Here is a 16,326-nt window from a genome sequence, read left to right as displayed (position 1 = left end):
CGTTCTCTGTAGGTATTGTTAAAGAAAAATAAATTCATCAGTTACGTACCCAGTAAAATAGACAGACAACAAATATATACTTAACTATTTGGTTACCATTTATTCAATACACAAAGTACGCTCACCTGCAGAAAAAACAGCACACGTGTCTAACTTTTTTGAATATTAACATTTGACAGACAGCGGATTAGTTAAATATGCATGATCAGAGATTTCACACAATTTAATAAAATCACTGGAAATATGCTATGGGTACTATAAAGATGCTTACTCAATAATATGGTAACATTCTGTTATATAGAATAATACGGTGATTATCTTACTGTGTTTCACTGATATAATGATTATTGTTTTGTCTCTGATCTTTACCTGGCAAGGATTTGTAAACCTGTTAAAACTTCCTAAATAAATAAATGGTTTAATATTTATTTATATATATATATAGAGAGAGAGAGAGAGAGAGAGAGAGAGAGAGATGAAAAAAATGTATTTAATATATTTTATATTTATAGTTTAAATCATGAATGGTATGGTATGATATGAATCTATAAGCATTCGGCAATATTAACAGATTAATTCTGCATTCTTAGTATGTTACATATTTTTGTATATTATGTAGCTTCACAGGATAATGCAGTTGGGTGTGGTGATATCAGAACTTCTTGAGAATGGTTCTTCAGTTATGGTTTGTTTGGAAGATGGTTGGGATATTACTGCACAGGTAAGCTGCTATTACAAATTTGTGAATGGTGGGGGCTAGTAAACACCAAGCATTAGATTTTTGGCCAAGTAGCTGTAATTTTCTTACAACTTTAAACAACAAATTCCTAAATGCAACCTATCCTGGCAGCAGGGAAAAGGCAAGGGCTACCTGGATCTGTCACCACTCTTCATCCATTTTGATTTTCTAATCCCAAACAAGTCAAAACAGTATGCTTTCACCCAAGGTCTTGATGGCCCTGCACAATTCAAGGGCCTAACCAAGGTCTGCAGCCCTGTGCAGACTACTGCATGAGGAAAGACTAAAATTCACCACAAGAACTTGCTTAACTTTGTGGCTGAAACACATTTTGGCACACAAGGTGAGTTGATGGGCATTACACCCTTATCTCTACCACTATGTGTTCGAGACACTCTTTCCCATGCACACTCACAGATCTGACCCTGTAGCATCTGCTGCCAGGACAAATTACCAAAGTATAGATCTTGTGAAACAAACCATGCATTAATTGAAAAGCGACAGCTGAACTCATTCAGTGAGTAGATTGTGCCTGTGTAAATGCATCATAATCCAAAAGGTACATACAGCAAATCGGTAATTCCGTCAAATCATTTGAAAACCTGACACATAACTCATAGCTCCGTACAAACAAAAGCACAAATGAAATTTAACACTATCCACTCAGCCATTTTTAAATTATAAGGGAGGAGTGGAGGGATATATGTATAAACAGAGCAGAAAGAGGCCCAGTGCTGCCTTTTAGCCACTACCAGCTAACTGATAAAGGAAGGACTGCAGGTAACATGGCATCACTCCAGAGGGTATAGTCCACCACCTTCCAGGTCCTTTTCTGCAATCCTCTGCCAGCTGAGATGGCCAGCACCCATTTTCTAAATGTTTGTCATTCTTGTCTATTGATAAAATGTTTTTAATTTAAATTTAAATTAAATCTGGCAAATATTGTAGTGATTTCTGAATTCTGTAATCACTCAAATTTGCTTTTCTCCCCCAAATTCAGTAAAACCTCACTTTAGTTGAAGCTCTTTTATATGAAACTTGCTCTTATTCAAATTTGGATTATTTCTGCCATTGTAAATCACTTATCTAGTAACTTCCCCAGTTATTCATAACTTAATATATTTTAATGCTTTTGACGTCTTGCAGTATATAAAAACAAGTTTAGAACACTTCAGTTTGTTGAACAAAACTCTAGTTTTAAATATGATATATCTAATATTAATGCCTGTGCACTCTGTTTTGTGATCTAGGTGGTGTCTCTGGTGCAATTACTCAGTGATCCATTCTACAGGACACTTGAAGGCTTCCAAATGTTAGTGGAAAAAGAATGGCTCTCTTTTGGTCATAAGTTCAATCAGCGTAGTAATGTGACCCTCAGTTGTCAGGGTAGTGGATTTGCTCCCATTTTCTTACAGTTCCTGGACTGTGTGCATCAGGTAAGCATAACAAATCTATGTCTATTCAGTGTTTGGAAAATTGATGCATTGAGCCATCATTGCAGACCTATTAATAGATAATGCATTGAAAAAGAAATTCCCTTTCACTCTTATGAGAGAAGATTTCCCTTTTTGCAGGAAAGAAAGGGAAAATAGTGAAGCTATTGATAGAATGATAGAACGTACACTGTCCCTCATAGGTAGTAGTAGCTGGTATTGTGTATCATGTAAGGTGATTTACAGAGGGATTTCAAATAGAAGCTCTGTGAGTTAGAGGCAAGCTTCACATAGTACACAAAGGAGCTTAAATCACAAGAAGGCTATTTACTGAGCTGGTGCAGACAGTACATTCATTTTCTACAAAGAGAATGTCAGCTGTCCTGTATGTGGCAGCCAGCTCTTCTCTTTGCAGGTAGACTTTTCACTCCATCAGTTTTGGAAGCAGAAGAAGCTTATACAATAATTAGAGAGTTGGTAGTGTTTCAGAACTCTTCAATAAAACTTCAGTCTGTGACTTCATTTCTGCTTCATGCTAAGGTCCACAGATCTGTTACAATTGTACTTCAGCCAGCTTGCATCTTTGGGACAGAACTAGACCTGTCAGTCATTGACAGCAGGGGGATGCCCCAGCTCCTGAAGTTCCCTACCTTTTTTCTGCCTCAGGTGGCCAGCAGCTCAGCCAGCCCATCCTGCTACAGAGCTTTTCTGAGGGAAATTCCAGTTTTTATTTAAAATGTTTAGTCTAAATTTCAGCTCAGTAATGTGCCTGTCTCATTCCCAGCTGTGTCCCAGGGCAGTTTTTGATTTTAGGGAGATTGTCTTCTTAGCTCTGCTTCCCATTCTGAGACGTTTGCAGCAGCTGGGGCTGCTACAGGCTTCAGGGAGCAAGCTAGGTTGAGAAAAGCCAGAGACAAAAGGAAGGGTCTGTGTCTCCTGCTGCCCCTTAGCAAGTGTCTTACTGGGGAGCTCAACCAGTTCTGTGGGCAGGACCCATTTTCTCTCTCTCAGCCCCATCTGGGAGGGGTCATCTACCCCCTTCTCCAAGCAGGAGAGAATGCAAGAGAGATTAAAGAAGCTGTTCTGCTAGACAAGAGGTAGCTCAAGTCAAACAAGGTTACCTCAGCCCCCTTCTCCATTCAGCAGCAAAGGAGACAAGAAGGGAGGCAGGATTGGAAAAGAACTTGGCTCCGAGGCAGGCATCCCTTCCTCCCTCATTACAGCCCTGATGCAGCCAATGCCAGAAAGTTCTGTAAGGCAGGGATTCTCAACCTTTTTCTTCCTGAATTCCCCTCCCTCTCCGTTCCCCCCCCCAACATGCTATAAAACCTCCACGGCCCACCTGTGTCACCACAACTGATTTTCTCCATATAAAAGCCAGGTCGGCATTAGGGAGTAGCAAACAGGGCAATTGCATGTGGCCCCATGCCACAGGGAGCCCCATGAAGCTAAGCTGCTCAGGCTTCGGCTTCAGCCCCAGGTTATGGGGCTCAGGGCCTTAAGTTTCAGCCCCATGCAGTGGGGCTTCGGCTTTCTGCCCGGGGTGCCAATGAGTCTGATGCTGGCTCTGCTTGATGGACACCCGACACCTGCTCACGGCCCCCCTGGTTGAGAACCACTGCTGTAAAGCATTTTGGGGCGACATGTTTCATTTGAAAGACATTACAGAAAACAAGGCCCTGACCCTGCAACCACTTTTGCCCCAGGATAACGTCACTCCCCGCACAGTGCCCCTGTGCTCAGCCCCGGCTGGGAGCGTTGCCAGGATCGGGGCCTCACATTTCACTGTCATAATTACCGACAGGCCCAAGCTGCCCACCTGGGCTCCACGCTTGGGGCCTGAGCCTGCCATGCGGCCCTGCAGGGCAGCTCAGGCTCCCTGGAGGGCAGGGTGAGGAGGGCCAGGGGGGACTTCGCCTTTCGGGGGCCGGTTCCAGCCCGCTGCCGGGGGCGGGGGGGGGTGCTGGGAGCAGGGGCTGGCCCAACTCAGGGCTACTTTACGCGAGGGGTCAGTGAGAGGTGGAGAGGGGCGCGCATGATCCTCAGCCCGCGGCTGCCCAGGGTTCAATCACTTCCTACTGCCTCGGAGGGCGCAGCCCTGCCCCGCGCCTGGTTGGCTGCCGGCGGCGGAGAGGGGTGGGGTGATGCGAGCTGCAGCAGGGGACAGGGGGGTTGGAGCGCAGCGCTGCTGGAGCTAGCGGAGCATGCAGCTGGGGCGCAGCTGGCCATGGGGGGCTGAAAGAGGAACTGCTCAAGACCATCTGGCACGCCTTCACCACCCTGGACCGGAGCGGCAAGGTCTCCAAGTCCCAGCTCAAGGCAAGTGCGGGAGGGAGCCTGGGGGCATCAGCTGGGCTGGGGGGAAAGCGTCCTCCTCCCCACCCCGGGGCTGTCCCTCTCCCTGCCTTTTCAGGCAGGGCGGCTGCTGGCAAGGGATCCCAGGGATGGAACAATAGCAGGGGCTTTGCAGGCTCTTGCCCTGGGGCCTCCTGGCTGTGATTCCTTCCTTCTCTTCCCCCACTATCCCCCCGCCAAGAGAGAGCAAGAGGAAGGAAGCAGCTTGTGACCATCCCAGGGTTGCTGCTGCTGGGGAAGCAAAATCAGCAGCCTGTCTTTTGTTCCTGCTCTTCACAGGGGTGGGGGTGGAGAGCCGGAGCCTGTGAGCCTCTCGCAAAGCCCTGGGACAGTTGTCTCTGGGAGGCTTGGTGCTTTGGCTCCATTGTGGCACTGCTGGATATCCCGGTCAGGACAGCATCAGACACATTGACACTCTCTTGAGATGGCCCCAAAATGGTGGGGCTGACTTTGAATACAGGGAGGGTCTGGAAACCTGTCCGGACACACACTTGGACTGTCCTGGACATAGTACCCTGGTGTCCATCTTTGCCACCATATAACTCTGTAAAGTCACTTGGCGCCTCCCCTAAAACCTGCTCGTGCTCCCCGGACCCCTGGTTGAGAACTACTTCTGTAAGAGGCTTTTGGGCCCAGCCTTCTGGTCGTGCTGCCCCTCTGTAACAGACCTTCCCTTTCAGGATGCCTACTCATATATCGAGCCAATACATCCAGTGGGGAAACAGAACTATCGGGCCCATGTGAATCCCATGCAGTAGGCTGGGGTAGAATTTCTGGGGAGCCCACCATTGGGCCCCAGGCTAGTTTCTTCCTTGAGAAGGGGTGGCATGTACCGATGGCTTTTCCAGTTCCTTTCCACCACCCCTAGTCCGGGACAGAACCCTTCTCTGTGCATAGCCTTTCCAATGTTACTGCTCAAACTTTGGCTCTGAAAATACAAAAGTAAATCGTTTTTCTTAGATAGTTAGCTTAGTTAAGTCTAGTTAGATAGTTTGGGATTTGGGGGTTCCTTGTTCTCCCACCATTTGGTATGCCCAAGGTTTCAAGCTTCAAGCCCTGTCTGTCCTGTCCCTGGTTCTTTCTGACTAGTGACCCTTGCTAGAGCTGCCTGTTTTGCCTTTGGGAATCGCACGTTCCTTCAAAAAGAGAGATCTGTTGCTCATTTCCCCTTGTACTAGGCAGTCTCAAGAGTGCAGATATTTAATGGAGATGTCCTTGAAGCCCCAATCTGATCCTGCCCCCTCCTGATCCCCATCTCACCGACATGAGCCTCCTGGTAGTGTCCTGCCAGCACCAGCACTCTCTAGTTAGGAATCCTCCAGCAGAGCCAAGGACTCCACTAAATGGAGGCATGAGGAGGGTAAAGATAAACACCCTCATAAAAAGAAGGACAAACCACTCCATACATCCTCTAAGAAAAAGCCTGCTTCTCCTCTTCTCTTACCACCAAGTGAGACTCTGTGCCACAAGGCGGGTTCAACCCGGAGCTCACAGGCAGCATGGGATCAGCATCAACAGAACTGGGAGCTACCACCATTCCGAAGCCATCTCTGACAGGGCAGGACTGACCCCTGCATCACACAAGGGAACTTTCACTGTCTGCATTGATGGTACTGCACAGTACAAATACTGCTGCATCCAAACTCACACTGATGGATCCATCCATACCCAAGACTCCTGCCAGCTCTCCTCCCATTAGACCTTGATATACCCTTTTCAAGGATCTGGCGATTTACACACATCTTAGATCACCAATTTTTCTGACCCAATTCTATCCTTGCACCATCAGCACATCATTTGCCAATCCTGAGCACCAGTCATGCCATAAGTGCTCCAACACCATCGGTAACCTATTCGCCCATTCCTGCCTCTGTCCGTACGGTCTTAAGACACATTGTACCATCAGTTCCACCAATAGAGTCAAACAACCCCTACTCCAATGGTTCAGAAACAGGACTTGATCCCAGAGAGGACTTCCAGAGCCTCCCGGATGCCTCCAAGTCCTCATGACCCACACTGTTGGGCTAGAGACCAATGGTACCCCCCTCCTTGTCGCCTAATTGTTATGATCCCGCCCACTGGCCATACTGGGGCTCCTGTGATCTGTACTTTTAGGCCCCAGACTATGAGGACCCCAGCACTGCTTTCAACAAAGATCACCTCCCAAACAGGAGCAGGAGCAACTGATACAGGATTCAACTGATAAAGAATTAAAGAAGGGTAATATAATTAATGCCAATCAGAAAATGAATCCTGGCAAACTAACACATCTCTTTTGATGAGATTACAAGTTGGTTGATAAAGGTAATAGCATTGATGTAATATATTTAGTCTTCCTTAAGACATTTGACTTGGTACTGCATGACATTTTGATTAAAAACCTAGAAAAAGATAAAATTAACATGGTGCATATTAAATGGAATAAAAATTGGCTAACCGATAGATCTTGAAGTGTAATTGTAAATGGGGAATCATCATTGAATTGGGTGTGTTTTTAGTGGGGGCCTGAAGGGATGAGTTGTTTTGTCCCTGTGCTATGTAACATTTTTATCAATGACCTGTAAGAAAACAGAAAAATCGCTGATAAAATATTCACGTGACACAAAAATTGGGGGAATGATAAAAAAATAAAGAGGATAGGTCACTGATACAGAGCGATCTGGATTGCTTGGTAAGTTGGGCACAAGCAAACAACATGTTTTAATATGTAAATGTATACATGTAGGAGCAAGAATTTAAGCCATATTTACAGGATGGGCAACTCTATCCTAGATAATCAGCTGAATATGTGCTCCCAGTGCAATGCTGTAGCCAAAAGGGCTAGTACAATCATTGGATGCATAAATGGGAATTTTGACTAGGAGTAGAGAGGTTATTTTACCTCTGTATTTGGCACTTGTGCCACTGCTGCTGGAATACTGTGTCCAGTTCTAATGTTCATAATTGAAGAAGGATGTTGATAAATTGGAGAGCGTTCAGAGAAGAGCCATGAGAATGATTAAAGGATTAGAAAGCATGCCTTATAGTGATAGACTCGAGCTCGATCTATTTAGCTTAACAAAGAATAGGCTAAGGGATGACTTGATTACAGTCTTCAAGTACCTACTTGGAGAATAAATATTTGATAATGGATTTTCAGTCTAGCACAGAAAGATATGACACAATCCAATGGCTGCAAGTTAAAGCTAGCCAAAGTCAGCCTGGAAATAATAATTAACCATTTGAACAATTTACCAAAGATCATAGTAGATTCTCCATCACTGGCAATTTTTAAATCAAGACTGAATGTTTTTCTAAAAGATCTGATCTAGGAATTATTTTGGGGAAGTTCTAAGGCCTGGGTTATACAGGAGGTCAGACTAGATCAGTGGCTTTCAACCTCTGCAGACTAGTGTACCCATTTCAGGAGTCTGATTTGTCTTACATACCCCCAAGTTACACCTCACTTAAAAACTACTTGCTTACAAAATCAGACATAAAAAAAGTGTCACAACACACTGTTACTGAAAAATTGCTTACTTTCTAATTTTTCCCATATAATTATAAAAATCAATTGTCATATAAATATTGTACTTACATTTCAGTGTATAGTATAGAAAGCAGAATAAACAAGTCATATGAAATTTTAGTTTGTACTGACTTCGCTAGTGCTTTTTATGTAGCGTGTTGCAAAACTAGGCAAATATCTAGATGAGCTGATGTACCTCCTGGAAGACCTCTGCATACCCCCCAGGAATACGTATATCCTGGGTTGAGACCTACTGGACTAGATTATCACAATGTTCCTTTTGGCCTTGGAATTGTGAATCTACATAAACAAACAAGGGGAAGCAAAGTCCAGCCCATTCTGCAGGGAAGCAATCAAGTTCTGAAACTGATGCATTTAGCATCAAATTATCCTCTCAACAGTGCACCTTTTAGAAGTAATATACTCCCTGGTGGACAACCTCAGGAGGCATTTTCACAAGGATCACAAGTGGAAGCTCCGCTCTTTGGTGATGCAGTATATTTTATGACAAGGAAACAAGAAGTGCCCAGCCTACTGCTCTCGAGTTGTCCAGGGGCACAATTCAAGAGGGGATGTTTTCCTGGTACAGTGATTGGACGCATTGATTTCTGCCTTCCCTGCTTTTTGGATGGACAATGAATTTAGAGAGATCCTGCTCACAAGAGGTCCAATCTTGTGACCTCAACCTGGTGCTAACCACTCGTGAACCTGCCATTTGAACCCTTGACCTCTTGCTCCCTCCTACACCTGTCTATGAGAGGGGCCTTGCTAATGGCAATCACCTTTGCTGGAGGAGAGGGGGAGCTCAGGGCCTTTATGGCAGACCCTCCTTATACAGTGTTTCACAAGGATAAAATATCCTGAGATTTCATCCCAAGTTTCTCACAAAGATACCTTCTGAATTTCACCTGAACCGAACTGTTCACTTGTCTTTCTATCCCAAGTCTCATGATAACAGGGAAGACAGGAACTTCCACTTCCTAGATGTACAAAGAGGTCTAGACTTCTACTTACACAGGACAAAACCCTTTCGGAAGTCTCCAAGATTGTTCATCTCCATAATCAAGAGGATAAAGGGGTAAGCAGTCTCTTCTCAAACATTCTCTACATAGATTTCCAGCTACATCCTCCTATGCTATGTGTTTATAGAGGCGCCTCCTCCTCAGAGGGTCAGGGTTCATTCAACTAGATCCCAAGCTGCCTCGGTAGCATCCCTACAAGTTATTCTCCTCTTGGAGATCTGCAGAGCAGCAACTAGGGCACCATTCTCACTTTTACTAAACATTATGCCCTGCTTCGAGTTTCTGCCGAGGATGCTTCCTTTGGTTCAGTGATCCTACAATCAGTGGTGCAGAACACTTCCTACTCCCCTCCTCCTCAACATGCACTGCTGGGGAGTCATCAACAGTGAATACCTAAAGGGACCAGATCTTGAAGAAGGAAAGTTACTTACCTTATAGTAACTGGAGTTCCTTGAGATGTGTGGCCCCTGCGGGTATTGCATGACCCACCCTCCTTCCCCTCTGCTCGGTTTCTCACTTGATTCACAGTAGAAAGGAACTGGAGCAGCAGTTGGTTCACACCATCCCTCATACTCTCAGTTCAGAGTACAAGGAGATGTAAGCATGGACCAATGAACACTGCTATTGAAATATTTTCCATTCTCAGATGCATGGTGCACATCCCCATCCACAATTAATACCCATAGGGACCATGCATCTCAAAGAACTCCAGGTACTATACGGTAAGTAGCCTTCCTTCCCACCTGGGCCGGCTCTACCATTTTTGCTGCCCCGAGCCAAAAAAAAAACCGCTCAGACTGCCAAAGCAAAAAAAAAAAAAAGCCACTCGGACTGTGCCGCCCCAAGACTGGACGGAATGCCGCCCCTTAGCATGTGTCGCCCCAGGCACGTGCTTCCTCCGCTGGTGCCGGAAGCCAGCCCTCTTCCCACCAGGAATGCTTTATTGTGGATGTATTTGAGTGTCGAAGTAAAAAAGTCAAGTCTCTGTAGTACAACATTCTCAGCATATTCAAGAAAATGAAGTTTTGTAAACATCTCAAATGCTTCATTAGGGCATCAACTTTACTCCAACCCTGCAAGTCATAGAATACCTTGGAATCTCATTTTGCCCCTTGCTGCATTACCCAGTTTGAACCTCCACAGGAGGCATTGTTGTGTGTCCTATCCATTAGAGTAGGCTTCCAGTGGCTACGATCTACAATCAGATGAGGTTTTTAAATTTGAAGTTGGGAGCCTTCTCAAATGACCCACTATTGTACTTTTAATTCAGACTCATACTCCTCCCAACTGTGATAGCATTAATTCCCTAAGGAAATCCAAGAAATATTTCTCTTTTGGTTAAGCAGTATTTAGGAGCACTAATAATCTCAGGTAACAGCAGTCAGGACTCCAGTACTAAGATCTGCTAGATGGTAATTTGCTCACCAATTTCTGCATATTGGTCATCCAATCTTAGCCAATGCCATTTCCTTTCTTTTGGCAGATGTATTCTCCACACCTTAATGCCCGGAGGAAGATGTACATTATAGGCAGAGCCAGAAACACTGGCTATTATTAAGTTTCTTAAGAGTGTGTGTGTGTTTATTTGAGTAGCAGCCGTGTTAGCCTGTATCCGCAATTTTGTTAGTCTCTAAGGTGCCACAAGTACTCCTTGTTGTCAGTAGCTACCGGTGTGGTGCTCTGCTCTTGTTCGATGATGATAACAGTCGGCTGCATGCGTGTTCCCTCTGTGTGCTGCCCCAGCTCTGCACAGATAGCTGACACAGTAGACCCCAAGAGACCCCCCAAAGACTACAGACTCTAGTAAGGTACGAAGGAACCCAAGCCAGGTTTATTGTCAAACGAAGCACAGCAATAGTTTCCCATAGACTCTACAAGACATACTACGAATTTGTGCCCCCTGGCAATGGACCGGCTCAGTAAGTGGCGGGACTTTCCTCTGCCCCCTAGGCCGGACAAAGATGTGCACTCCGGGACATACCTTTATACAGTTACAGGACAGATTACTCATCCCTACTGACGTATTGAGGTACAGCCCCTTGGCTCATTAGGGTGCTGTCTCCCCTTTTGATCATATTGTTTCAAACAAACAGATTTGTCCATCATGCTGTCCTTTTGACCCTGTCTTTAAGATGCACCTGCCTGTTCCTTATTATCTCTGTGGAGTGTTCTGATGTCATCTTGGCACAAGTTCCTCTTATTAGCACTTATATGTGGATGCACCTGCTTCTAGCAGCCCTCTTCTCGCCAACTGCTGTGAGTGGGGCCTGCCTCTGGCTCACAGCCCAGCTTTTGCTTAGCAATGCCTGGAAGTACTTTGCTTCAGGCTTCAGGCCTCAGACCGGGCCTCTGACACAAGAGTTTGTTTCAGGGCCTCATTTTACTACACTCCTGTTCCTTTTATATTTATTTATGTAATTATAATGTGCCTTGTTTTGAATTTCCATATTTAATTACCCTGTTTCCCACCTTGGAAAGAGACTGCTATGAAAATCCCAGTGTAAGGGATCTGTGGACTTTAGCACAAAGAATAGGAAAATTTATCCATGCTTACCTGAAAATTTCCTTTCTTCTGGTAATAAGGTCCACAGATCCGTCTCACCCTGCAGAAAACCAGATCATCCAGAATAGAGCTGGAAATTGATTTAAGTTTGTAATCATTAAGTAGACTGCTCTACAGGAGGAGAAATAGATGTTTTTCCTCCAAGTATATGTAACACCATCTGTAATTTAAGAAATTAGATTTGAATTATCCTGGCCAGGGAAGTTGCCTCAACAGGAGGGAACTTCATGTTCTTCTGTTGCCAGTGACTGAGAAGTCTGGTTCTGCCCCAAGCTGCAAGCAGGATGAAGTACACATCTGTGGATCTTATTACTCAAAAAAAAAGGAAATTTTCAGGTAAGCATTGATAAAGTTTCCTATTCTGCCCATCTTTTTCTAATGCAAAGTTGATGTAGCCGTGTTGACCCAGCATATTAGAGACAAGGTGGATGAGGTAATATCTTCAACTTCTGTTGGTGAGAGACAAGCTTTCAAGCTTACACCGAGCTCTTCTTCAGCTCTAAAGCTTATTTCTCTCACCAACAGAAGTTGTTCCACTAAAAGATATTACCTCACCCACCTTTTCTCTCATCTTTTTTGGCCAATTTAAGTGTTTCTATTACACTCCAAGCTACATTTCTCTCTGTAAAATCAACTATTTATTTTTTCTAGGATCAGCCATTCATTTACCAGAATTAATATTTGTATAGTTTTCAGAGTAGCAGCCGTGTTAGTCTGTATCCGCAAAAAGAACAGGAGTACTTGTGGTACCTTAGAGATTAACAAATTTATTAGAGCATAAGCTTTCGTGGACTACAGTCGAAGAAGTGGGCTGTAGCCCACGAAAGCTTATGCTCTAATAAATTTGTTAGTCTCTAAGGTGCCACAAGTACTCCTGTTCTTTTTATTTGTATAGCGTCCTTTAAAAATAAGAGTAAATTATCTATTTGTTTTTGCTTTGGCTAGTGAGTATCATTTAGATAGTCTTTAGGTGCCACGGAACTCCTCGTTGTTTTTATATAGAAAAAACTATCTTTATAATTAATGTGAGGGTATTTTTAAAATACAGTAGCAGCTTCCCATATGTGGTACGGTGTATTTCTTTCTTACCTATTTTTTTTTTTTTTTTTTTTTAGTAAGTGATACAAATTATTAACATTTTGAACAGACACACTTTACACAATAAGCTGTATTTCTTGCCTTTTACCTTAGTGTTTAGTCTGTGCAATGTATATTATACACCTCTTAGCCTCTGCTTAGCAAAAGATTGTAGGCTAAGTATATGATATAGGATCATAACTATGAATAAATTATCTAGGAGTAGTTCATAAAACTTTCTGAAGATAGTCTTTTAGCCCATTATGATATGTTGTTGACTTAACAAATTCTAACAATATTGTTACAGATTTCAAGGGTATGATTTTTGAAAGTCATCCAAATTAATATGTATGCTTACATAGAAATTTGTCTTGAAGAATCTGATCCTAAATATTTGTACTATGGTGTTTCTATGAGTAGTGCCCTATGTTAGTTTGTGTGCAGCCAGATATATTATTATTATTATATATTATAATCAGACAAGAATTTGATCCTAACATTTAATATATTACAATCTGATATTCAAATATCCCATAAATAAACACTGAGGAGAAACATTTGGTCTCTCTTTAAATCTCTTTTTTAACCATTCGTTTCAGTTTTAACATCTTGAGTGCAATAAAACTTTAGAGCCAATGTGCATAAATTTGTCAGTTGTTGAACTAAAGTTACAAAGAAAACATATGAAACAGTGATTCCTAAATTAGAACTGCATCATCTTTTAAAAAGTCATTGTTTATGCCAGTATCTCCAGGTGTCAGCTAAATTATTAATGCTAAATCATGTTTCACAATAGAAACATCTGGCAGATAGTCTCATTGCTTCTAAGAAGATGGGGTGAGTTAAAATGATGTCATTATAGTAAGCTCCCCTTATTTTATACTCAGCTATATCTATTTGGTATTTTGATAAATATAGCTCAACTGTATACTGAACAAATGATGCTCCAGAATTTAAATAAAATTCTCTATCCATTTTAGGGTCCAATCCTGCAAAGAGTTACATATGTGATACTTTGTTTACATTAATAGTTACAATGAACTCAGTATGACTACTCCCATGAAGTTACTCAGCTGTTCATGTGTTTGCAACAACAGCTTCTTAGCAATTACTAGATCTTCTATAGGATATTTAAGAATTTTTTTGATTATTTATTTAAATCAAATTAATATTTATTTGAATTGAGATTACAAAACTAAAAGTTATTATAAAACTGGAAATCTACAAAAGAGTATTCTGAAGAGAACTGAGTAAATTCTGGAACTTCAAGAGTCTTTATTCTAGTCTTTATTTTAGTTACAGTATCAGAAACATCTGTATGTTTACTTAATACATATAGGCTATCATTTAGGGTAGGAATTTCAAAGGAATCTAATGGTGCTAAACACTCACTCCCTGATTTACATTTCTGGGTTGCTTATGTGAAAATTGCATCATTGTTAACCAATATTACAATCTTTTATACAAGTTTAGGGTCTGATCCCTTTCAAATCCATTGACTGCAATGGGGACAAAAGCTGATAAATGATAACTCAATATACTTAGCCTTTTAATGGGGTTAACTAACCTGCAATGACTAGTGACATCTTTTTTGTGTTTATTTGTAATCCAGTTAAATAATCCCAATTACCTTCTGTTACAGTAGATTTCCAGGGCACACAATTCTCTCATTTCTGATTGTCTGAGCTACATTTTATCAGGGACTTTTGACCCCAGTAGCTCACCACTAATTTGAATTTTGCAGATTGAACTGTAGTTGGAGAAATAAATGCTAACAGTGATCACCTAAGCCAGTTCTGACACCTGTCCCATATCCAAGTATGCAGAAATCAACTGTTAAAACACAAAATAATAGCAACTATGTCATTCACCTTTGTTCTCTCATACTGCAAATACACCTCTACCTCGATATAACGCTGTCCTTGGGAGCCAAAAAATCTTACCGCATTATAGGTGAAACCGCGTTATATCGAACTTTCTTTGATCCGCTGGAGTGCACAGCCCCGCCTCTCCCCCCCCCCCCCGAGCACTGCTTTACCGCGTTATATCAGAATTCGTGTTATATCGGGTCGCGTTAGATCAGGGTAGAGGTGTATTTTAGATTAATAATTGTTTTCCCGCAGAAGTAAATTGCATTATAGTAATATCTACAGTTACTTTAGCTCCAGTTAAGAAATTATTTCATTCTCTACACCTACATCCCAGCCAGGATTTGAACAACAGTTTATTTTTATTGCCCTTTAAATTTGGTAAACTACTTATTGGCACTTAGGCAGAAATTAGGATGCTGTAAAATTCATGACGAACAGCAAATCTGTTGATCTATAAAAATATCCATCCTTTGCGCAATTCACTGAAAAATTCTTAACATGGAAAAAATGTATGAAACGACATATAGAGTGCATATTTGTAAATATAGCTTTTGTGATCTGTCAGTTTATTATTTCATATGGCATTGCTATCCAGAATTAATGTATTCGACCACTTTTAAATCTGTGCAGGCCAATAAAAGCATTGTAATCCCACTATAATTTTGTCTGTTTCTTCTCCTTTTTTATAAAGAAATCTGAAAAGCTTACGCATCTGTATTGTTACAAAAGCTATGAGAGTTTAGCAGTCTGCATTATGGAAATAGAGGGACAGAATAAGCAAGTATGCACAGAACTGGAAGTTGAAATGAGTATGGAGGCATTAGTGTTATGGTAGACAAAGCCCCATGAGATTTATATTTCAAGTGATCCATTTAATTGGTAGCTCTGCTTGTGTTCTTAAAATAGTGTATTTATCTTCATTTCATCTGAAGATTTACATATGGTTTTCTTAATTTTGAAAATGAAATTAAAAGGTGACAAAAGGAAATTGCCACATGACGTTGTTCAGGTCAAGAACTTAGCAAGCGCTAAAGGGAGTTAGACATTGAAATGAATAACAAGTATATCCAGAGTTGTTATAATTAATGCTAACAAATTTTGGAAGGGGTATTAAAGCTCATGCTTAAAGGCTTAAGCTAGTCTCTAAATATTAATGATCAGAATGAGACTTTTTGTGGCGGGGGCAGATTATCCCACGTCAGTCTACTGAAGAATTTTTGCACCTTCCTCTTAAGCATCTTGCACTGTTAGACAGGATACTGAACTAGATGGACCTTTAGACTGATCCACGATGGCAAATCTTCTGTCCTAATTGAGATTCTGTATTATGTTCATTCATTTAAATATATAGAATTACATGTATGTCATATCAAGACAACTTTCTAACATGTTTTTCTTAATGTAATTGTAACATTGTTTTTCTCACTTTGAGTCATCAAACAGGTAGATTGGCACTACAGTGGTGTTGATTTAGCAGGTCTGATGAAGACCCGCTAAATCGATGGCAGAGCGCTCTCCTGTCAACTCTGGTACTTACGTTATTCTTGTAACTGAAGTAGCATAACTTAGGTTGACTTACTGTGGTAGTGTAGACAAGGCCTAAGGCAAAGTACCTGCCATTGCGCTCTCTGTGTATTTCTACTAGGATAATACTCAAAATTGGTGGGATCTGAATAAAGGTAAGCAGGAAACTTAGTCGAATATTGTGTGTGACAAAGATATCCCACATCCAGTGTGAAATAATGACTAATAGAGACA

General features: G+C 42.0%; 1 protein-coding gene across 3 annotated transcripts in view; it reads left to right on the top strand.

Annotated features, from left to right (window-relative positions):
• The window catches only part of SBF2 (SET binding factor 2), a 586,194-nt gene that overhangs the window by 544,785 nt on the left and 25,083 nt on the right, over window positions 1-16,326 (top strand). For all 3 annotated transcript variants that reach the window (XM_054025187.1, XM_054025186.1, XM_054025185.1), the window contains 2 exons: window positions 620-721; window positions 1,990-2,175. In XM_054025187.1, the coding sequence (XP_053881162.1) occupies window positions 620-721; window positions 1,990-2,175 (288 nt within the window). The remainder of the gene's footprint in view (window positions 1-619; window positions 722-1,989; window positions 2,176-16,326) is intronic.

Source organism: Malaclemys terrapin, chromosome 4 (genome assembly GCF_027887155.1).
Source record: "Malaclemys terrapin pileata isolate rMalTer1 chromosome 4, rMalTer1.hap1, whole genome shotgun sequence".
Lineage (NCBI taxonomy): Eukaryota > Metazoa > Chordata > Testudines > Emydidae > Malaclemys > Malaclemys terrapin.
This window is presented reverse-complemented; position numbering and strand designations above follow the sequence as displayed.